Raw genomic sequence first — 24,742 nt, 5'->3', positions numbered from 1 at the left:
TGCACTCAATTCAAGTTGGAAAGATGCATAATGTTAGCACAATATCTGCATAATTCAGTGTGTTGACTGACTTTAATAGAATGAAATTACTTTTATGGGGACATCATAGAGAAAATGTATTTTATACAATGATTTTTGCAGAAATGAGAGTAAACAGTTAATGATAAAAAAAGAAGGGATGAAGGTCTAAGTTGACAAGAAACATCAGTCATTATATCTCTATGCCCTTTGTCCAAACATTGTTGTTTCAGTGGATGATTATTTAGAATAACATTACTTTGAATTTATCATTCTATTTCCTGTTTGGATTCAACTGTTACTTCTTGAAACCTACTATATTCCACGTATCACTCTAGGCATTTGCTCTGGTGTTATTTTGTTATCCTCAAACAATAATCTCAAAAGGATGGCATTAACCCCATTTTAGAGATACAGTTACTGAAGCTCAGATGTTAATTAATATACATAGCTCTGAAACCTAGCACATAGCAGACAGGTTCTTGCCTCCACTCACTTGCAAGCAGTTTTACATTTTATTTTCAAAACTTTCCACAGATAATACTCATGAGGTTATTAACTTCGTACATACATAAAAGTAATGTGGAAAGTGTTCCCAAGTTCATAGAAATAATGTTCAAACCAAGACCAAAATTAGATTTTTGGGGTTAGTTTAACTAGACCACGCTTCCCACATGGTAGATGGCAGTAAAACAGGCACATATTTGCGGGTAGTAAGGAAAAATGACCATAAAATCAGAAAACCTCAGTGTCGGAGGGTCCTTTACCCTGCAATGCCCAAAGCCCCTTCGACACATCTGCAAGGAGGTTTGCTCAGCCTGTTTGACTAACCACCCTAAGCAAGGAACTTACTACTTCCAGAAATAAACCATTCCATCCTTAGAAAGTTCCAATTGCTAAAAATTCCTCCTCAAATTGGGCTGAAATCTGCCTCCCTGTAGTTTCTATATGTTGACTCTAACTCCGCCTCTTAACACGTATTGAAAATACCTATTTTTCTCCCACATGGCAACAGTCATATATTTCAAAACAGTTTCGAAAACTTCTGAATTATTTATCTTTCATGTTAAAAACACCCACCATAAATTACTAGGTGGACAGATAAATTGCATGGAGAAAAACAACAAGGAAAGCATAAAGGTTGTGGGGTGGGGGGGTGGCGGGCAGTGTGAGGGAAGTGAAAAAACTGAACATATATTCAAAGCAAGGATTAAATGTAATACCAATAAAAAGTAAGAGCCAATTAAGAGACATAAAGGTAAAACAGACATGGTCAAGGAGTTAGAGAAGTATGTGCATAAATTTTTTTTAATATCAAATAAGATATTTTTACCTCTTGAGACTGCTTTACATAATCACTGACTTGTATGGCATGCTGTTCCTTTTCTTTAGTTTTCATTTTCTGATATAGAGAGGGTTCTAGACCTTGTTAAAAGAAAGAAAAAAAATTAGAGAATACATAAAAATGTGTTACATTCAAATCACATTCCTAAATAGAAAGATCTGAACATAGTGCATTCATCTAAATTTGAATATAGCTTCTTTTTCTCTTTTTAGCAAGTGGTACCAAGATTCTTTTGTCCTTTTTTTTCTCAAGTGGTTGAAAGCTATATATCCTACAACATTTCTATTCATCAGTAATTTCCTGTGCATTTATAATCATTTATGCTCCCTAATCAAAGTCAAGAACTAAATGATCCATAACTTGAATCCTCCCTGCAGAAGAACACTTTTACCAATTCTTTTTACATTCACCTTCTCCTGCACCCTATTGTCCATGCTTTATTCAAAACACATAAAATTGTCATTCCAAATTGTTAGAAATCCTTCCTTAACAATTGTATCAAGCATCATAGTAGCCTACTTGAAAAAATAAAACAAAACATAAGCAAAAGATAGAAAAGATTGCCAGGAGATGTGTTTCGTTTTCAGCTCTTTCTTAAAAAGGAGGCAAGGATCATTATTGTCGTTAGTTTTTATACTGGTACCTATAAAATCACAGGCATGCAGTAAGTGCTCAATAATAATTTTTCAATTGGATTAATTCTGAGAATAATGCTATTAAGAGTCCTTGGCTAAATGTAGGGGGTACCAGTAACTATTTTCTCTAATGATTTTGTGACAAAAATACACACACACAAAGAGCAAAAAAAACCTATTGGAAAAAAAATCACAAAATTCATATGATATTTTTGTAATAGCATAAATATCATATGATCAATATGGTTTTACTGAGAGCACAGAATTAAAATTAAGATAAAATATTTATAGGAAATATTATTTTTAACTTCCTTTTCATAGTTACATTCCTCAGAACTTTTTGTATTCAGGAAGAGCTACCTGACAGCGTATCACCCAACCCTCAAAATTTATTTTTAAATTCTTTTTCAATTAATTCGTAACTGAGATACACTTCAAAACAATAAAATTCTTAATTCAGAGTGTAGTTCAAGGTAGATACTGGGCCTCCTTATCTCCTCAGATTAATTTGGCGCCTGGAGTCAGCCTATTTCCCTACATCTTCATTCCCATTCTTATCATCAGACTTGAGATTCTTTACCCAAATCCCCACTATCACCTGCATCTTTCTCTATTCGAAAGTCATTAGGAAAAACTCAATAACTTGGGAGTGGAGGTTGAGTGAAATGGGTGAAGGTGGTCTCAGGTACAGACTTCCAATTGTAAGGTAACTAAGTCTTGGGGATCTAATGTACAGCATGGTGACTATAATTAACAATATTGTATATTTGAAAGTTGCTGAGAGAATAGATCTAGGAAAGTTCTCATTATAAGAAAATTATAACTATATGAAGTGATTACTGTTAACTTATTGTAGTAATCATTCCACAATATATACATATACCAAGTCATTACATCTTACACATAAAACTAATACAATGTTATATGTCAATTATAACTCAACCAAAAAAGAACTTGAATAGTTTAAGACATAATAACTTAAATATCAGTTAAACTATTTATAAAAATATAAAATATAAATAAACATTTATAAATAAAATAAATACATTTGCAATTGGTTCTAGAATCATATCTTTAGATATGGGACCTGATTTATTCAATATTACAGGCTCTCATAAACTGTGATTTTAAGGCAAGACAATTGAGCTATCAAGTCATATCTGTAGGTTAAGGGAGTTCTGAATAATTTAATTTTTAATGTCTCTTTCAGCTTAGAGTCCACTTGATTCTCAGTGATTTAACAGACAATTGAGTATTTTAAAATATAAATTTGGGTTTTTCAACTGTGGCCCTGACATTTTGGGCTGGATAATTCTTTGTCAGAAGGAAAGACACTATCCTATGCATTGTAGGATGTTTAGCAGCATCTCTGGCCTCTAGCCATTAGAGGTCAAGAATACCTGAACCTCCTTTAATTGGCATTACCAAAAATGTCTTCAGACATTGTCAAATGTCCTAGAGAAGAGAGGTGGAAGGTGTACAAAATAGGCAATTGGTTGAAAACCACCAAGCATAAGACAAAGCAAGGTTTTAAAGAAGCATATCATAAATTTCAATAGTGTCTATTTGTACCTTAGTTTTAGTATTCCAAATTATTTTAAATATTTATGAGTCCTGATCACATAGCTCCTCCTGTTTAAAAATTAGTAAGAGGGAGCGTGAGGAAGGTGGTGATGAAGTATAAGGACCCTAGGCTCACCTCTTCCCAAGAATACAATTAGATAATTATCAAATCATCCTAAATACTCCAAAAATTGACCTGAAGACAGGCAGAACAAACTCCATAACTAAAGGTAGAGAAGAGGTCACATTGAAGAAGGTATTTGCACTCAGGTTCATAGAAGCATTATTCACAATAGGAAAGAGGTGGAAACAACTCAAGTGTCCATTGATAGATGAATGGATAAACAAAATCTGGATACCAATTGCATTCCCTCTTGCCATGGCAGCTATGGAGGTGTCCTGCAGAACCCCATGTTGAACATGATAGAGCTACAACATGGATAGAACCTAAGGAAGCCTTAGAAAGATGAAGTCCTATGGAATTACTAAGTCAGATCTAAGGCTTCCTAATAATAAATAAAAAGATGTGTACATATATACGCATATATACAGATACACACACACACAAAATGGAATATTACTCAGCCATCAGAAAGGATGAATATCTACCATTTACATCGATATAGATGGAACTGGAAGGTATTATGCTAAATGAAATAAGTCAATCACTCACATGCGGAGTATAAGAAATAGTGCGGAGGATCATAAGGGAAGGGAGGGAAAACTGAATGGAAAATAAAAGAGAGGGAGACAAATCATAAGAGACTCTTAACTCTGGGAAACAAACTGAGGGTTGCTGGAGGGGAGGTGGATGAGGGGATGGGGTGACTGGGGTGATGTGATGAGCACGGGTGTTATATGCAACTGATGAATGACTGAACTCTACATCTGAAACTAATGATGTACTATATGTTGGCTAATTGAATTTAAGTTTGGGTGGTCCAGGAGTATCATGAGGAAACTTTCTCACAGTTTTTGAGATCCAAGAGTCTAGACTGTTACATACTTATCTGATTAAATTTGGACACTGTGAGCCAGTTCTTGCTGCAGACCTCTTCTTCTGAGATTTTATTTTCTCCTGGCTCTGAATCCAATTGGTCATTTTGAGAGCAGGTGTCGACCGTTATGACCTGGAGAGAAAGACACTTGTTGGAACGCAGTGACATTAACCTGAAAACATTTTGAGTCATTAATGTGACTCATAGAGGTACTATGGTGAACAGCAGCGGTTGTTAACATTGGCTGCGCATTAGAATCACCTGGAAATCTTTGAAAATTTCCATTAGTCAAGCTGGCAGGACACAAGCACCCATGATTATTCTTTGTGGTCATGACTGAGAACAAGGGTGGGGGCAGCAGTCCTCAAACTTGAGTGTCCATCAGAATCACTCAAGGCAATGCTAAACCACAAATCACTGGGTCCCACCTCCAAGATTCATGATTCAGTAGGCCTAGAGGGAGAAAGAATCTGCATGTCTAACAAGTTCCCAGATAATGCTAATACTGCTGATAGAAGACCACAATTTTAGAACCAGTGGCGTAGAGCAAAAAACCATAAGGCTTGGATCCAAAAAGGACTTGTGTTGGAATTCTAGAGATCTATAACTTTATGTGAACTTCGATAAATCACTTAATGTCTGTGAGCCACTCTCCTTTTGTCATTAAAATAACAGATAATCAACACTAATGGCTGCCATATGTACTAACCGAAGACAGAGAAGAAATGAGATAAATTGACAAAATACTAAGCAATAAGCAAATGCAAATTATTAGTACCTAAGCCTGGTTTCAATTTCTAGTTAAATTCTGGCCACTTTAATGATTGCAAAAAAACAAATCTATTGAATTCATATTTTGTAAGATTCCAGCAACTCATATCATTTTCCCTGAAAAAGAGTCTTTACAAGCTAAATCTTCCCCTGCAAAAAAAGGTAATTTTACATAATTTTCTTAATACTTTTCTCTTTGCTTCTGCTTCTCATTCTAAAAAGAGCTGAGGTGCTTTAAAAAATGCAACCAGATTATTATATGGAAAAATGAAGCAGGGCATTAAGATCATGAAAGATGAAGTCCTATGGAATTACTAAGTCAGATCTAAGGCTACTTAATAATGAATAAAAAGATTCACTAAATGAAAATGTGAACAGAACACTTTGGAATTTGTGGGATATAGCTAACACAATGATTAGAGGGAATTTTATAGCACTAAATGCCTGTATTAGAGAAGAAGACAATCTAAATCAATGACCAAAGCTTCTATCTTAACAATCTAGAAAAAAATAGAGCAAATTAAACCCCAAGTAAACAAAAGAAATAATAGAGCAGAAATCAATGAAAGAATATTCAGAGACAAATCAATGAAACCAAGTACTGGTTCTTTGAAAAGATCAATAAAGCAGATAAGCCAGTAGCCAGACTAATCATGAAACAAAGAGAAATACAAATACAAAATATTAGAAATGAGAGAATTGATGTCATTACAAACCCCACAGACAATAAGGGAGTAAGGAAACAATATTATAAATACTATATGCCAATAGATTCAACAAATGAAATGGACAAATTGAAAGATACAAAGTTCGCTCAAGATGAATCAGATAACCTAAATAGTCCTATCTCTATTACAGAAATTGAATTTGTAGCTAAAAACTTTCCCACAAAGATGATTTCTTTGGTTAATTCTACCATTCTACCAAACAATAAAAATTGAAATAGTATCAATTCTATATAAACTCACCTAGAAAATTGAAGAGGGAACACCCCAACTCAGTCAATAAGCCCAGCATCACCCTGATACCAAAACCAGACAAAGACATTACAGGAAAAGAGATCTATAGACAAATATTCCTCAAAAATACAGATGCGAAAAATCTTATTAGGATTTTAGCAAAATAAATATACAAAAAAGATAATACATCATGGTCAAGAAGAGTTCATCCTAACCAAGTTTACTTAATATTCTAAATAGAACTTCTGCATTATAAAATTAATATAATTAATTATATTAACAATAAAAAGGAAAAACCATCTGATTATATCAGTAGGTTCAGATAAAGCATTTGACAAATGCTAATCTCTATTAATGACAAAAATTTTCAGAAACTAGGTGTAGAAGGGAAGTTAACTTGATAAAGGGCATTTATGTAAAAAAGTATAGCTAGAATCATACTTACTGGTAAAAGCCTAAATGCTTCCTAAAAGCAGAGACAAAGAAAGGTTATCTACTATTGCCACTTTTATTCAATATTTTACTAGAGATTCTAGCCAGTGTAAGAAGGCAAGAAAAATAAATAAAAGGTAAAAAGTAAATTTAAAAAGTGAAACTATCTTCATTTGTAGATAACATGACCATTTATATAGGAAATCCTACAGAAGCAACAAAACTTACTCAAACAAATTAGTAAATTTAGCAAGACTGTGTGGTATAAAATCAACATTTTGAAAATATATTTCTAGGGGCGTCTGGGTGGCTCAGTTGATTAAGTGTCTAACTCTTGGTTTCAGCTTAGATCATGATCTCATGGGTCATGGGATCAAGCCCTGTGTTATGTTCCACATTCAACAAGGAATCTGCTCAAAGACTCTCTCCCTCTGCCCCTCCTCCTACAGCTCACATTCTCTCTCCCCCTCTCTCAAATAAATAAATCTTTAAAATATATGTATTTCCATATACCACCAACAAATAATCAGAAATTTTTATAATTGCATTTATAATAAAATAAAATATATTAAATACTTAGGGAAACATCTTTAAAAACATGCAAGAACTATATATTGAAAACTACAAAACACTGCTGAGAGAAATTGAGAAATATCTAAATAAATAGACATATCATGTTCATGGAACAAAAAACTTATTATTGTTAAGATGCCAATTCTCCCCAAGTTGATTCACAGCAATTCCACTCACCCTAGTAAGCTTTTCTGTAAAAATTGCCAAAGTGAGTCTAAATATATGTGGAAATGCAAAGAAACTAGAATGGCCAAAAAACAAAACAAAACAAAACAAAACAAAACACCAAAAAAACCAGAACTTTGAAAAGGAAGAAAAACTTTGGCAGGCCCACATTATATGATTTCAATATTTAATATAAAGTACAGTATTCAAGATAGTCCAATATTATCCTAGACATAGATAAATGGAATAGAATAGACTCAAATAAATCCATACATATTAAGGATATACATGGTCAATTAATTTTTGACAAAGATGTCAAAAGGTAACTCAAGAGGAAAAAGACAATATTTTTACCAGAACATGGTAGAAAAGTTGTTATTTGTATTCAAGGAAAGGAGAGAAAGAGGAAGGAAGGAACAAAGCAAGAAAGAGAGAGGAGGAAAAAAGGAAAAGAAGGAGGGACCTCAATCCTTACCTATCATCATATACAATAATTAACTCAAAATGGGTGCTAGACCTAAAAATAAGAGAAAAAACTATGAAACTTCTACAAGAAAACATAAGAGAAAATCTTAGTGATCTCGGGTTTTGCAAATTTTCTTAAATAGGACACAAAAAGCATAGACTATTTAAGAAAAAAAACAAATACTGGACTTCATCAACATAAAAAAATGTATACACTGCAAAAGATATTTATGAAAAGTAAAAGGCAAGATCAAGAGAAAATATTTGCAAAACATATATCCAACAATGAGCTTATATCTAGAAAAACTTCTGACAACTTAGTAAGAAGACAACCCAATTTTTAAAATAGACAAAATATTCAAATAGGTCACCAAAAAAAAAAAAAAAAAAGATAATGGATGGTAAATAAGCACATAAAAGACACCATGCAGCACTCATTACTACAGAAATGCAAATGAAACACCATGAGATGCCACTACCTACCCCATACTATGGCTTAAGTTAAAAAGACTGAGCATACTAAGGATTGGTGAGAATGTCGACCACGGGAACACTTACAAACTACTCCTTATAAACTGGTGGGAATGTAAAATGGTACAGCCACTTTGAAAAACAGTTTGGAAGTTTCTTCTAAAATTAAACAAATACTTACCATATGACTCTGACATTCCACTCCTAAATATTTACCAAAGAGAAATTGAAACATATGTCCACACAAAGCCTTGTGCACAAATGTTCATAACAGCTTTGTTTGGAATAGCCCAAAACTGAAAATAACACAAGTGTCCTTCAACATGTGAGCTGATAAATGAGCTGTGGTGTATCCACTCTGATGACTCTTAAATTTACATCTTCACTCCTTCCAGTACCAGCATTTTATAGTGTGCCTGGTGCTTTAAAAGTCAGAGAAATCCAACAAAGATAGGCTACTACCTCAATCGCCAACAACACAAAAGACACTTACTGGCACCTGTAGTCCTTGTGTTTTCTTCTTTTTCTTTGACGATCTCTTATCCTTGATTAGCATTTTTGTTTTGATCCATGCTAACTGCCCTATCTCTGAGGATCTTGAAAGATCTGTAAGGGAAAAGGTTAGCATGAAAAAGTTTAAGATTGTGCAGGAAACCATTTGGTTTTACAGGCAATGGAGAAGGGGGAGGAGAATGAGGATACACTCAGAGGTCAACTTTTTAAAAATAATAGCAATGCATAAAATTTAATAATTCAAGACCACATTTAAAAAAAAAATTCACTTCTTACTTTTAATCTTAGAGATCTTCAGTTTGTCCTCCTTGTGGAATCGCAAACTATGACTCCGAGTGAAGGGCCTATCTCTGCGGAAAGGATTGATCCAAAAGGATGTGTCTGGCTGTAGCCATGGTCCTACCTCTGAGCAGTCACTACTAGGGGCCAAGCTTGATGAGTTATCAGATAGAGATCTGGCCCGGATCTGCCTCTGTCCTTGGTCACTCTCTTTAGAGTCACTGTTACTCGTGGAGGCCAAGCAGGTCTGCCATTTTTTCTTGATGCTAAACACACCAGTTTCATCACCTTCTGAAAATGCCCAGTTCACATATCCACCTCCAGTTCCCATGCTCTCTACTTGGGAGGGGAGGGAGGTCACTTGCATTGGCACAGATGTGCAAATCAGAGTGGGGAGACCTTGCTCCGCCTCGTCTTGTCTGGCCGGTGTCTGAGCGATTGACCTGTACCGTGCCTCGGGTTCGGCCACTGAGCCCTGAGCTGAGACAGCTGGAGTCTGCCAAGTCAGATGAACAGGCACTTCGCCCTGGGGGACCTGTTCAGTTGCCAGCACCTTTGTACCTGCTTCCATGGATGCTCTGAACAGAGGCAAGTCAGTTTCTGCAGAGAAAGGAACTCGCTTTAGATCAGAAGGGACCAGGAGAAACTGGCCATACTTCGGCTGCCCTTGCCCATGAAGGGACACCCCAGAAGCAACTATAGCAGTTTCTGTTTCTTGCTTTTCCTGCTCATCTCTTATATTTGAAGCCTCTCTCAGATTGTCTGTGATCTCAAGAAGGGGTCCCCTCTGTACTCTCAGGGTGTGCTGGCCTCTGGCCAGGCTCCGCAGCAAAGAAGGAGGCATGCTATAATACTGGTATTTCTTCTCCCCAGAGACTTCCACGCTGCCTAGAACCCCTGCACAGATGACATTGCTCCAGCTGTGGGGAAGTTTTCTGCAAGTAGAGTGTTTTCTGCTGGCCAGGAGAGCCTCATCCTCTTGTAAGGTGTCAACAGCAGAAAGGACTTTTAGGGTATCCACTGTCAGGGCAGAGAGGTCCTGCAGATGTCCCACTTGGCTGTCCAAGGACAGTAAAGAGTCCTTTATAAAAGACACTTTTTCATTCATTTCTTTCAGTTGGAAGTACATCTCTGTAACCCTGATGGTAAAGGGAGAGAGAAAACCAATAAACACGTCGTTAAGCCAGTGGGAACTTGCCTGGCTCTCCTCCTGTCCTATTTCCATCTTTTGGAGCTGCCTCAGCCTAAATGCTTCCCCAAGTTGGGTGAGTTTTCTGTCTTCTCATCTCAGGTGACCTCACGCCCTCCTATAATTCCCACTATTGCCCCAATGAGGAGACATGATACGTCTCCTTTTCTAGCCCTTATTTCTCTAACACCTCACAACCATGTTTCCAGCTTCCTGCTAGTCATCCCTCCAAAAGTTCCATGCATCAGCTCTATTGTATTCGTTAATACATTCATTAATTTACATGACAAACATCCCCAAATCTCCTAGTGACAAGCACTTTGCTCTTCTGGATAGGAAAAGAAGATCTTGAGGAAGAAGCCAGAATGAGAGGAACAGAATTAATGTATGTAAATATGTAATTAGAAAATAAACGTATAGATCTTAAAAACAATACAAGTCTACAGTTCAAATAGGCTTCCCAAGCTTCAAACAAAACCCATTTTAGGAGACCTACATTCTGAGAAAGCCTGTGGCAAATTTTTGAAGTCATTTTGAATACTTTAACTCAACATTACAATGTCCGGCCATTGATTCATGTAAAAGCAACGCAAGATATTTTCAGCTGTGAAAGTCAGAAGTTAAATTGAAAATAGAATCTAATTAAATGGAATATCTGATTTAGAGACAGGGAAAAGAATGAAGGAGATGTTGGTTAATATGATCTGTCCATCTGTAAATATTTCTATAACGGGATGGGTTTTGTGCTCTCCATCCCAAAAGAAATAGGTTGAAGTCCTAACCACCTAGTACTCTTAGAATGAGACCTCATTTGGAAATATGGTCTCTACAGAGATAACCAAGTTAAAACAAGGTCATTAGAGTAGGCCCTAAGCCACTATGGCTGATGTCCTTAGAGAAGGAAAATTTGGACACAGTGAGAAGATGATGTGAATATACACAGGGAGAAGCCACCCTATGACGTCAGTGATGTATCTATGAGCTCAGGAATATCAAGGATTGCCAGTAAATGTCAGAAGCTAGAAGAAGCAAGGAAAGATTCTCTACTAGAAGTCATCAGAGGAAGCATGGCCCTACCGATTTCTTTTTTTTTTTTTTTTTTAATTTTTATTTATGATAGTCACACAGAGAGAGAGAGAGGCAGAGACATAGGCAGAGGGAGAAGCAGGCTCCATGCACTGGGAGCCCGACGTGGGATTCAATCCCGGGTCTCCAGGATTGCGCCCTGGGCCAAAGGCAGGCGCTAAACCACTGCGCCACCCAGGGATCCCCTACCGATTTCTTGATTTTGGATTTGTAACCTCCAGAACTGTGAGACAATTTATTTCTGCTTTATTTCTGCTGTCATAGGACACCCAATTCTTGATACTTCCTTATGGCAGCCCTAAGAAACTAATACAGCTTTCTAAGCTTTACAATACAACAAATTACAAAATACATCATGTTTGGTTACATAAAAACAAACTCGTACACATAAAAATATAAAATTTTAAAATAAGCAGTAAGTTAGAAATTATTCTAACAAATGTGATGTTTATATCCCTTAATAAATCATAGCTTTCACAAATTGTTACAGAAAAAATTACAGAGACTCCAAAGGACGTGAACAGACAATTCACAAAAGATAAAATACAAAAGATAAGGAGACATGGTAAAAATATTACACCTCATTAGGTATGCAGGAAAATTGAAATTAAAACAATGATTCCTCTACATTGTAACAATATTTTTTTGTTTAGCCTAGCAAATGATTAAAATAACTAAATGGTGACAAGGCTGCAACATTGGGACATTCAATTAAGCAATGTACATAAAGAGACTATGATTTCACTATGCTAACGCAGACAAATACTCCTTGCATTATGAGATAGAATATTACGCAGCCATTAAAAATCATACTTACATTGTAGAGTGTAATTTCCTTTGGCTATTTCTGATGGTAGGCATGGGGATGTGTATGTCTGTTATGTTCTATATTCTATGCTTTTAAATTTGGTATAAAAACTTTGTAAGTTGAGAAACAATAAAAGTTACAAATATTTATAAATAGCAATTATTTGAAAAGTATTTTTGGTGTGTAAAGGTGGGTAATGTATAAACTTGTATAATTTTTTTAAAGATTTTATTTATTGGGATCCCTGGGTGGCGCAGCGGTTTGGCGCCTGCCTTTGGCCCAAGGCGCGATCCTGGAGACCCGGGATCGAGTCCCACGTCGGGCTCCCAGTGCATGGAGCCTGCTTCTCCCTCAGCCTGTGTCTCTGCCTCTCTCTCTCTCTCTCTCTCTCTGTGACTATCATAAATAAATAAAAAGTATTTAAAAAAAAGATTTTATTTATTTATTTTGAGGGGGGCAGGGGCAGAGGGAAAGGGAATCTCCAGCAGACTCCTTGCAGACCACAGAGCCCAACGTGGGACTCAAATCTCATGACCATGACCAGAGACAAAAATCAAAAGTCAGATACTTAACTGAGTCACCCAGGCGGCCCCAACTTGTATAATTTTAACTAAAAATATATGGAAGACTAAATGGAAAAAAGAACAAAATGTTCACAGTGCATTCTGACTTATGACATTTTTTCTTTCTTTTCTTTCCCTGTTTTATTCTTTTATTTGGATAAGTGAGTATTCTGGCCTAATTCTCAATAATGAAAATCTTTGATAAACAGAAATACAGGGTGGGGGGAGAAAACCCAACCCAGCAAGGGAGGGAATCTCATCAACAGTTTCATGGCTGACATGACCATATGCAAAAATTAAGAATGATCCCTGGTCTTACATGGAGCCTGGAAGAAGCAGTGATTATGCTATAAAGGACTTAGCATTCAGCTGCAGAAGCACTTCCCAACATAGTGTGAGACATCCCCTCTCTAGAATGTATCCCAAGTGGCATGGATTGAGAAATCCTCCATTTCTTCTTTCTGGGAGCTTGGCAGATAGGAATTAAAGAACAAAGAGGCTGATATTTTCCGTGTTTATTATATCGTGGGTAGGACCCTCTCTTTCTTACTTCTGCTATAAATTCAACTTCTATAACTAAGTAGAGGCTTAATAAATGCTTCCTGACCTTCTGGAACCTGCAAAACGAAAATTGGCAGAGACGATGAGGGAAAGAGCACAAAATATATGTATACTCCCTTCCAAATATGCTTAATTAGAGCCTCTCCATTTAGTGCAGTGTTTCATCTAATTCAAAAACAGAACAGTCTGAACAGCAGTAATGGAGGCTCATTAAGTTCCATTAGCAGCAGTCACATCAAATGGACACAATAGAAACCAGCAACTATTCACAGCAACAGGTAACATTTGACAATAGAGACTGGTTAGACAAATAACCTGATCACCCTCACATCGGGTTCTCTTGCTTATTTTTTTTTTCCCTAAAGCATTATGTCCCATGAGACATATTTTAATCATATTCCTCAACCACCACCTATATTAATTTAATCTAGACTTTCAGTGATTCTGACATGTAAAATAAATTCTTAGAAGTTTAGTTTCCCCTGAGCACAATCTGAGGGTGGGGGGGAAGACCAGTATAACTATTGTTTAACTGTGGGTTCTTGGAGAAGATGTTTTAAAATAAGATTATAAGGAGTGTAATTATAATCATCATGATAATTGTAATATTCTCTGAGTGCTCACTAGGTGCCAGGCATGTTACAAGCCTCTATAGTATTATTTTATTTAATCTGCATAACAACCCTATAATGGAGGCATTCCTATTACTCCTTTCATAAAAGAGATTAGGTCGCGTGGCCAGTTACATGGCTAGAGATGGAGTGAAGCTTGGAACCCAGACAGTCTGACTCCACAACTAGTAGCATGAACCCTGGCACTCTGGCACCTCTGCGCAACTCATCGGAGATCTAGGCAAAGTTCTCACAGAGGCCTTAGAAGCATGGGAAGTGCTAAACAAATTATGCCAACGTTTCCCATGCTGGGGGTGCTCACGAATGTTTCTCAATAAGGTTTCAAAGTAAAATGATGACAGGATGTCAGGACCTGCTCCAATGATAACTTTACTGAGTCACAATATGACTTGTTTTAAAATGTCACATTTCCCAGGGACACCTGGTAGGCTCAGGTGGTAGAGTGTGCAACTCTTGATCTCAGGGTTGTGTGTCCGAGCCCCACATTGGGTGCAGAAATTATTTAAAAAACTGAATGCAATATTTCCAAAATATAACATGCTTAAATGGAAAAATATCCAATTAACATCTTACTCCATAGAACAGAAAGCAAGAAATGCTGGTTTGTGTTGCTAGGGTCAAAAAGTAGCCAGTGTTCCAGAGAAAGGGGGACATAAAACAGCCTAATACTTCTCTATTTCAGGTCTCACAACTCACTCACTTAATTCTGCAAGGATATAGGTGATCTCTCCTTCACAGGTAGGCAGCTGTGCAAATATCCTCCTAATCTCCTTTCCCTTCCTCTTCAAACTAGCTCAAGTTACCTCAGGGAAGTCTTCTTCCCTCCCTCTCATGCTTCCATTGTGAACTCCCCAGAGATGACCTCAACAGGGCTGACCATGCAATTAGAAGGCTGGTGAGGTAGCTCTAGCATGAGGGAGAAATGATGATGTTTTGAAAAGTGAAATTAGGCATTCATAATCAAATTCTAGAACCCATGAAAGCCTCCAGAATACTATTCAGAAGCTACATAGCCATCTACCTTCTACTCCTTCCTCTACCCAAGGAAAAGACTCAAGAGGGATATAATGATATATGATGATTGATGGTGCTGGTCATATTACAATCACCTCCACCACCACTACTACTATTACTGAATTACTTGTTCATAAATGTCTAGTTCTCAAGTTTGCACGCTGGATCCATTTGACTCATGACACTACCATTTCCTAGTTTTCCTTATTCTCCTCTGGTGGGTTCTGGTTAATCTTCCCCATAAGCCCCTCTTCCCTGCTCTGCTACACAGGTGTCGGCACTCCTCAGGGTTCCACCTTCAGCCCACTGAGTTTCCTCATCCTTCTTGCTTCCTGGGCATAATCACTTCCCCTGTCATGGTTTTATTTTCTCACAAGGGGCAGATGACTCCCAAATCTCCTTGTCTAGTTCAATCTTGGCCTCAGGACTTCATAGCCTCACATATAATGCCTCCCAGAAATCTCTGGCTAAATGTGCCACAAGAGTCTCAAGCTCAACAAAGCTAAAACTCATTGCTTGCCCCTTACCCATGTTTTTTGCACATTTTTTTTCCTATCATGGTGATGCCATTTTTCACCTAATTACCCCTGCTACAGATATGAGAGTCATCTTGGACTCCACCCTCTCCCTTGGCTGCACGTCCAACCCCTAACTCCCCTCATGACTCACCCTTTCTAAACATGCCTTGATTCATCCCTTCTGTTATGGTCTGAATGTTTAGATCTTCCTGAAATTCATATGTTGCATTCTAACCCCCCAAAGGTGATGGTATTAGTAGGTGGGGCCTTTGGGAGGTGAATAGGTCATGAGGGTAGAGTCTTCATGAATGGGATTTGTGCCTTGAAACCCCACAGTGCTCCCTCACCCCCTCCGCCATGTGGAAGACACAAGAGAAGTCTGCAACCCAGAAGGGGGCTGTCACCCAACAATGTTGATCTTGGATTTCCCAGCCTCCAGAACTGTGAGCAATTACTTTCTACTACTTACAAGCCCCCCAGCCTCTGGCACTTTGTTATATATAACAGCCCAAATTAGACTCAGATATGTCCTTTCAAACCTACCATGGCTGGTTTGGCTAGCCCCCGTCACTCATCCTCCTGCTGCATCAACCCCTGCTATCTCCATACTTCTGATTCCGACACCAGGAATCCACACTGTAACTGAAGGCATTTGCCTAGAACTTAAATCTGTCCATATCTGACCACCTAAAAATCTTTAGTTTACAGTGCAAAGGAGGGGCTTTCTGTGACCTTGTCCTCATTCATAATCTGGGGCAAGGAAATACATCTCATCTCATGTATTTATTCTCTTTTTAAGTTTTGAAAGAAAATATGTATTTAAAAAGAAATCACACTCACAGTTTGGGGAGACTATTGTTACTTTCGCTGTACCCTTACTATCGATCAGCACTCTGCCACATAGTCCATCTCTGTTACTTCATGCAATCCTCACAGTACCTCTAAGAGCTAGGTCTATTTTTGGGTGCATCTTACACATAAGAAAACAAAGGCCAGAGTAAATTTGCCCAAGTGCACAGAGCCAGTAAGTGACAGAAGCAGGTCTTTACCCGGGCTCTCTAAACTGCTATCTGGGCATGTGTTTCCTAGGAAACAGAGAGCCAGGCTGGCCCACAGGACTCAGCGAGCATATCCACCAAGGAGGCAGAATGTGCAGTAGAGGAAAAAGGTAAGAAAAGCTCATCAAGCTCTGGCCTGAGTATATTATTTAAGGAAAATAAAATTTGTGTGCTCGCAAACCTTTATTTGATATCTTTTCCTCAAAATAAAATTTGGTCTGACATTCAACCAGCCACCTAAATACACATTTACATAATATGACACCAATTGAAAAGTCCAGAAATATGACTTCTACCCATAGCAAACCATTTAGGGAGTTCTTCACGTAATTCAATTTTACAGAGAGCCACATTTAAGGATTCACTGTCTATCCATTTGGACATCAGAAAAAATATATGCATAATTAGCTATAACATTGTATAGTCAGGTCCGTGTATATTCGAAAATGAAGGAACACATTTAAGTTCTGTCAATTTGCTTCTGGGTACAAAAAAATTCTGTAGGTTTTTTTTGTTTTTTGGGTTTTTTTTTTAAATGCGTACAGGCATACCCTAGCTGCAACCTCTCTGCGGGACCACTGCTGGGGGTGTCCGGGGGGGGGGGGGGAAGGGGGGGCGGTAGCCCAGGCATCAAGCCCTTTCTTGTGGCCAATCGCCTCTTCCCTCCTGCTCCTGCGATTTCTCCTTTGCTGGTGAATCATCTCCAGGACCATACACATTTCTTTTGTTATCCCCATGTAAAAACAAAACCTCACCTGCCCTTGTCTCCCCAGTGCAACCAGCACGTAGCCCTACAGCTTCTCCAGTCCAACCCACCATTGGTGGACACACACTGTTGCCACGGGCATTCTCACTGGCTATTCCTGCAGCCAGGGGACCATCCCACTGCATATCTGGCCTACCTCCCTCGGGTCTCTCCTCCTCCAACTCCTCCATGACCTCCCTGGCCCAAGTCAAAGAGAGTCCACTCAACACCACCACTGCCTCCCACCCCCGCCTCCAACTCTGGCAGACCCCTCACTACCATTGAAAAAATGCAACTAGATTTTTTTCTTCATTGCTCTTTAACTGATATTAAATTGCATATTTGCATGTGTTTCTCTGTGTATTACTTCTCCCCTGCCCCCTGACCCCTCTGCCTGCACACACTAGTCCTATGAAGGCAGGGACTCTTGTCTCTTCTTATTCACTATCTCTTATTCACTATCTCTGGTGACTAGAAGGGCACCTGGAACATAGGAGGTGCTCAATAAATACACATCCATTATGGAAATACTATATGCTACTAGACAAGATTGTAGAGCACCCAAACCTCTAGGTTTTGAAAGTCCATCTTTCTACTTCTTCAGACATTCTTAGTAGAATCAGGTTTGGGGGGATGCCTGGGTGGCTCAGTGGTTGAGCATCTGCCTTTGGCTCAGGGCGTGATCCAGGGTCCTAGGATCGAGTCCCACATCGGGCTCCCTGAATGGAGCCTGCTTCTCCCTCTGCCTATGTCTCTGCCTCTCTGTGTGTCTCTCATGAATAAATAAATAAAATCTTTTTTAAAAAATCAGGTTTGAGGAGCTGGAAAAAAAAAGACTTATCTTTTACCTTTCTGATGTTACTCGGATTCGTTCCTCATAGCTATTATTCAGACTTTCAGTCTTCTCATGGAAGTATATTTCCACACACTGCTCTTCAAAATCATGAAGTCTTTTCAGATCCTCCTCACTCAGATAGAGTTCTATGTAAATAAGTATGGCACATAAAAAATCATTATTTGTCTTTAATAGGAAGCTGATACAGAATAAGAGTGGCTTTTCTTCCATTTGTGTTGAAAATAAAGTATAGCTTGTGTGATAAACTTTGCTGCTTCGTCACACCAAATTCCTAATAGTAATAGAGAAGCACTATGCAGAAACAAACAGAAATACCAGTTTGGATCTTTCCTATTATTCTAAAAACAGGAGTGGGGATTTGAAGATGACTCATAAGGAACACTTTCTGTTCAATATGCTCATAGGGTAGACTGTATCTACACATTAACCAAGCTTCATTATATTTATATGCATATGGGGAAAGAATCTCATTGTCATTTTTCCTTACCACCTGTTTTGTCTATCAAAATTACATAAGCAACCTGTAGGTTAAAATCAAGATAAGATCAAGTTGAAGTCTGTTAAATTAATCCAGCAAGTGTAAGAAAGTTTCACCTTGTTACACTGAATTTGTATATACACTTGAACCTTGAGCAACATGAAGTGTAGGGGTCCACTTGTATGCATTATGGTTCATTTTGTTTTGTTTCGTTTTCCCAGTAAATACAGTAAAGTGATGTATATGTATTTTCTCTCCTTTACTATTTTCTTAATATAAACCTTTTCTCTAACTCACCTTATTGTAAGTCTCAGTATATAACACATACATTACCCAAAATATGTATTAATTGACTGTTTATGTTATCAGGAAGGCTTCTGGGCCACAGAAGTCTATTAGTAGTTAAGTTTTGGGGGAGTCAAAAGTTATACACAGATTTTTGAGTCCGCAGGTGGCTGGTGCCCCTAACCCCCATGTTGCTCAAGGGTTAACTGCATGAAATTACTCTATTGGAAGCAGAGACATTATTGCCAGCCACTGGCTGAGACTATCCACTTTCTTTGACATAATCATAATTAACTCACAAAAAGACACATTATCATGATGTTACAAAGCTAACACAATTCAATTGTCAGACTTCAGTGATACATTCCGTCTACCACCTTTGGCCCTCATTCTGATCTAACAGAAAAGTATACTGGCTTATGAACAAGTTTCTAACACTTGGAAAATATATAAATGGTGTTGCAAAAGGTTAAAAAGGGAGCATTCTCTTCCTTCAGTGGTTTCACTTAAATTAGGAAAAAAAACCCATCAGAGTTCCTTCAAACTTACTAGAAATCCAAACATTTCATCATTTTCCAATAAAATGAGACAAAAATATAAATTTTAAATTGAAAAGCGTGGCAAAGAGAAAACAATATTCAGCCATAAAAATATGTCCACAATTGCAATACACAATGTTTTCCGATCTTATGGTGTGAAAGAATGCTCAGATACTGAAAAAAATCCAGTAACCACCCCCCAAAACCCTAAATACTCATTTTCATTAAGGAATCTCTTATGAGTGAGAAATTTTACAGTTATCAAGATTTGATCCTTCTGTGGATTCCTGAAAACAAAACCCAAAGACCAATCAATTCCAGTGACAGGTGCAGCTTGCACATGTGGAGCATTCTTGTGACTCTCCACCAGGTGGCACTGCTGCCCCATATGCAAACGTCAATCTTCACTAGAGGATTGGAAGAAGTTTTACAAAAATTCAAGATTTTTTCAGAACTCAGGATGAACACACCTTTATCCATCAGAAATTTACTTGAGTTATATACCAGAATCTTCCTATAAGTGCAGATGAAGGTGAAGCTAAAATCTGGCCAAATCCCAGCCAATTCCAGGATCTCTCCCCTGGTTCACACTCTCCTATTAGATTACAGTAGTCCTCAGCCAATGCCTGGGATGGCTCTCTATTAGAAGCCTAAAGATTATAATATAATTATAAGCCTTTAAAGTGACTTCCGTTGTAGGGTGCTGGGTAGGTCAATCAGTTAAGTGGCCAACTCTTGATTTCAACTCTGGTTATGATCTCAGGGCTGTGGGATTGAGAGTGGCATGGGGTTCCACACTCAGTGCAGAGACTGCTTGAGAGTCTCTCTTCATCTCCCTTGCTTATCCATCCCCCATCTCCTCTCTCTAAAATAAAAAATCTTTTTTAAAAAGTAATTCATCTGTGCTTTGCCTTCCTCATATAGTCTGAATCTATGGAGGGGATGGGTGCAGGAGGGAAAAGAAAAGTAAATCTCCAAAGTGACTTAAGAAGAGAAAAATACCTCCCTAAGCCAATTACCAGCAGGAACAAAAGCATATCATCCTATCAACCTTGTCATAACACCTGTCCCCTTAAAAGCCCAGGGAAATGGAAGAGTACACAATCCCTTATCTGAAACTCCTGGAACCCAGTATGTTTTAGAATTCAGAATTTTCCTTTTCTCCTTTTGGAAAAATAATATAGTGCATATGCCATAAATGAAGTAAAACCCCTAACTGAGGGGAGGGCAGCACCCTACAATCCAACACATTATTTTTGTAGCAAAACCAATGAATATTCATGCTACAACAGATAAAGAGAATAAACGGCTTCACAGGAGTCCCATCAGCCTCTTTTGTCCAAATGAATCTGTAACTTAAGAAGAAAAAAAGCTTTCTGTTTTCAGGGATATTTTGGATGTAGGAATGGAGATAACAATTGTGAATTTATGCCACCCCTTTTCTCTATGTGTAGGAATGGGCCTGGTACCAATTGTGAAATTGCTTGAGAGAAACTACAATAGGTCTGTAAAACCGCAAAAAGAAATGCTCTATTATAACAATTAGTGTGAGAGTCATAGCATGCAGTGAAGATGTGGATAAGCAAAATGAGCTAGGAGACTCTCAAAATAGGCAGACTTAAGTATGGCAAAAAGAAGAGAAAGAAGAAGAAAAGGAAAACAAGAATCTACGTTTCTGCATCTTGAATTGAAAATATGAAACAACTATACAGAATAACCTCCATTCTCAGTAGATTAGGAAGCAGAGAATCAGGACTCTGGTTAATAAGTGAAGCCGAGTCTGTCTTATCAATTTCCCTCAGTCCACGAGACCTTCTGTGACTCCTTTCTGTTTGGATTCCATCTTCAACAACAGGCAATGAGTACGGTTCACTGTGACTGCTCCCCAGGAGTCACTCTGATGAACTCCCAGGTGAAAGGAGAAAACACAGCTTTTCCAAGTAACATAAAGCCTTTCCACACTCAAGGACAAGACTCTTAACCTTTTCCTTTTTTCCAGAGTATTGGTTAATTTCCTCAAAAGGTACTACCACCACCTGATGAGATCAATGTATTTCCTTCCACCCAGGTCTTCAGCTAGTACTCTCTCTCTCTCTTTCTCTCTCTCTCTATATATATTGAGTGACCCCCCCCCAGAGCCTTCCGCCCTGTGCCCTAAATTGAACTGTGTGTTTTCACCTCAGATCTCCACTCTTTACTCTCATGCTGGTGCCCCACCAATGAAAACTTACTTAATCCAACATCACCCTCCTCTTGGTCATTTGGGGCCTGATGATGGCAAAGCCGGCGAAGGAGAAGACCAACATGGCTCAGCAGGATGAAAGGTGGGGGCAGCCAAGGCTTCTGGTGGTAGGTCATGATGTAGCGATAGCGATTGTACTTCCATAGCTTATTGGAGATGGATTTCATATCCATGTAAACATTACTGTAAGTTGTAGTGAAGAGAGGGATAATGTTTTAGTATAGCATCCTGAAACATAACAGATTCTCTATTTTACAACTTTTATGACTGGTTTGCCTGAGATTCTCAGCAATTAGTCAATAAAAATAATAGCTATTGCACTTGTGATTCTTCATCTAACCAAATAAGATGCATTTAATCATCTTCTACAATCAAATATGCTCATAAGAATAATAAACAAAAGATTAAAATTACAATCACAGAGAAAATGCTGATGTTTTAAAAGCAATGAACATATACTGCCCTCTGTCCTATTCTTGGTTCCCCATCTCTTCTCAAAGAAGAAGCTCTTTTTGGTCCAGAATGGTAAATTATAAAATCATTAATGTTTCTAGATCATCAACCTTATGAAGAGATTCTCCTCCTGTCAAATGTGAGAACTGATAGAATAATCCTAGTTAAAATACTCAAGTGAAAGAATATTAATGAAGAAGCGATGGGAAAGAAAACTCAGTTCATCCTAAAATACCAAGAAGCAGAGCTTCTATTTAGAAACTAGATAAAATTGTTTACATTAACTTTAAAATGAATATAACCTCTTATTGGTAGGCTACCTTGGATTATCACTTTAAGGACATCAATATTAAAATGCAGATAGTACAATAAATACCATTATAGAACCAGTGATGGAAGTTGTGGTGGGTGGTACAATTATTCTAATACAACCTATCATCCCAAATTACTTAATGTGAAGTTTGTAAAAGGATAGGAGTGGGGAGAGGACACAATGGAATATCTGCCTTAACATTCTGCTTGGGCTAATGTTTAGTTTCTTTAGAGAAAGATGGCAAAGTCGTACTTGAGGAGGACAGCCAAAATTAGCCAATAAAAATACAGGAAACCCTAAACTTGAGCAAGGATAAAGAGAAGTAGGCAGAACTATTCTGGAGAAAGTCAGCTTAGAAAAAGAGGAAGGGGAAAGTTTCACAGAATCCATCAAGTAAATGATGGAAAGATAGAAAAGTGGTTTTTAACAGGAGTTCTCAAAGTGTGGTCTGAATCAGAATCAGCATCACCCGATGACATGTCAAAAATGTAAACTCTCTGGCCTTAGCCCAGAACTACTGGAAACTGCAGCAGAGACATTATAGTGATCTGTGTCTCAGGAACCCGTCCAGGTGATTCTGCTGCACCAGCAAGTTTGAGAACCAAGATTAAATGCTGCTGTCACTCCAAGTCTGACTACAGCCTGCCCACCAGCAGGTGGCAATCTTCACAGTGTATTTCAGGGTTTTGGTAATTCTCGATATAAAGAATCTGGAATGGACCCCTGGACAAGTAGTCAGATCTGGGTTTCTCAGCTTGTTTGGTCCTCACTGTGTTCCTCTCTAGAGTGAGAGGACTGGTCTATGTGAGGATTTCTTAACCTTTCTTTTGACTCAACCTATCATTTTTGAGAAACAAAAATCTCATACTTAACACTCAATATTATTCGAAATGTGGAAAAAAAATAGCTACATTAACTAAATACCAGTAAATATTAGAAGTTTATAAAAAGAGATGACAGTTATCATATAGTCTTGTGACAAGCAGAAAGGTATGTCTTCCCCCATGTATTTGCAATAGTCATTTTTTTAAGTATTCTGATTTATTTTTGCTTCTCTCCATTATTATTATTATTTTTTTTTTTTTTTTTTTTTTTTTTTACTTAGATCCCATCACATTGATTTCTCTTCTCTTCTTTTTTGGTACTTGGGAAAAATTCATCAGCAAAAAAAGACAGTAAAATATCTTTTCCTTATGGTGCTTATATTCCTGAAGAGGAGACCCATGAACAGGGAAGGGGGGAAGTATAAATAAATTATAAAATATATTTGTATTTATAAGTGGGTATAAAGAAAGAAGAATAGGGGAAACCAGACATGTCAAAGAGATGGCTGAGGGAAAAGGGGCTGTACTTTCAAATGTCATCCTTAGGTTAGGGCTAATGATAAAGGGAACATGTGAGCAAAGACTAGAAAGGGGTAAGAAAATGGATCACACCAGCAGGTGATGGAAGAGCACTCCAGGCAGAGAGAATAGCAGCTACAAACACACCTGTGCTTGTTGAAAACCTATGAGGGGCCAGTGTGATTGGAGAGGAAAGGGTTAGGGGAAGAGGAGTGTGATGCATGATTTGAAAAGCAGCAGGGAAGCCAGATCACTGGGGTTCTCTAGGTCATTGCAGGAACTTTGAAATGGGATGCCACTGAGGGTTCGGAGCAGAGTAGTGACATCACGTGACATATGTTTTTAAAGGGTCACTAGGAGCTACCATGTTGATAAGAGAATATGGGGCCAAAGATAGAAGCAGAGAAATGAGTAGGAGGCTCTCTGGTAGCAGTACGGTGGCAAGGGGTGGTTGGATTGATGATCTGTTGGGAGGCAGAGCCAACAGGAGTTCCTGACAGTTTTGAGACAGAGATACAAGTGGTATTGAGAATGACTCCAAGGCTTATGATCTGAACAACTGGGGAAATGGGAGACTTGACAGAAATTTGTGGTCTTCTCCATAGATTTGGGAATGATGACAAATATATGCTGGGAAAGAGAGGAGATCAAGAGTTTGGACATTTAGAATTTTAGAATTCTATTATACATCCAACTGGCAGTGAAAGTGGGCAGCTGGATCTGTGAGGTTGGAGTTTGAGGAAGAGATGGGGGATGGAAACATAAAGTAGAATTTGTCAGCATTATAGGACACTGACAAGATCACCAAACAAAATGCAAATAAGAGATGAGTGGGTGCTTCGGTGGCTCAGTTGGTTAAGCGTCTGCCTTTG

The 24,742-nt window shown here is 38.1% G+C and overlaps 1 protein-coding gene across 4 annotated transcripts in view; it reads right to left on the bottom strand.

Annotated features, from left to right (window-relative positions):
• TRPM6 (transient receptor potential cation channel subfamily M member 6) overlaps window positions 1-24,742 on the bottom strand; it is a 154,779-nt gene that overhangs the window by 24,912 nt on the left and 105,125 nt on the right. For all 4 annotated transcript variants that reach the window (XM_077906685.1, XM_077906673.1, XM_077906666.1 and 1 more), the window contains exons 24-29: window positions 21,751-21,944; window positions 18,210-18,342; window positions 9,185-10,326; window positions 8,889-9,001; window positions 4,568-4,691; window positions 1,352-1,443 (exon numbers count right to left, since the gene is read on the bottom strand). In XM_077906685.1, the coding sequence (XP_077762811.1) occupies window positions 1,352-1,443; window positions 4,568-4,691; window positions 8,889-9,001; window positions 9,185-10,326; window positions 18,210-18,342; window positions 21,751-21,944 (1,798 nt within the window). The remainder of the gene's footprint in view (window positions 1-1,351; window positions 1,444-4,567; window positions 4,692-8,888; window positions 9,002-9,184; window positions 10,327-18,209; window positions 18,343-21,750; window positions 21,945-24,742) is intronic.

Source organism: Canis aureus, chromosome 1, assembly GCF_053574225.1.
Source record: "Canis aureus isolate CA01 chromosome 1, VMU_Caureus_v.1.0, whole genome shotgun sequence".
Taxonomy (NCBI): Eukaryota; Metazoa; Chordata; class Mammalia; order Carnivora; family Canidae; genus Canis; species Canis aureus.
The sequence above is the reverse complement of the archived record's forward strand: the minus strand, read 5'-3'. Positions and strand labels throughout refer to the sequence as shown.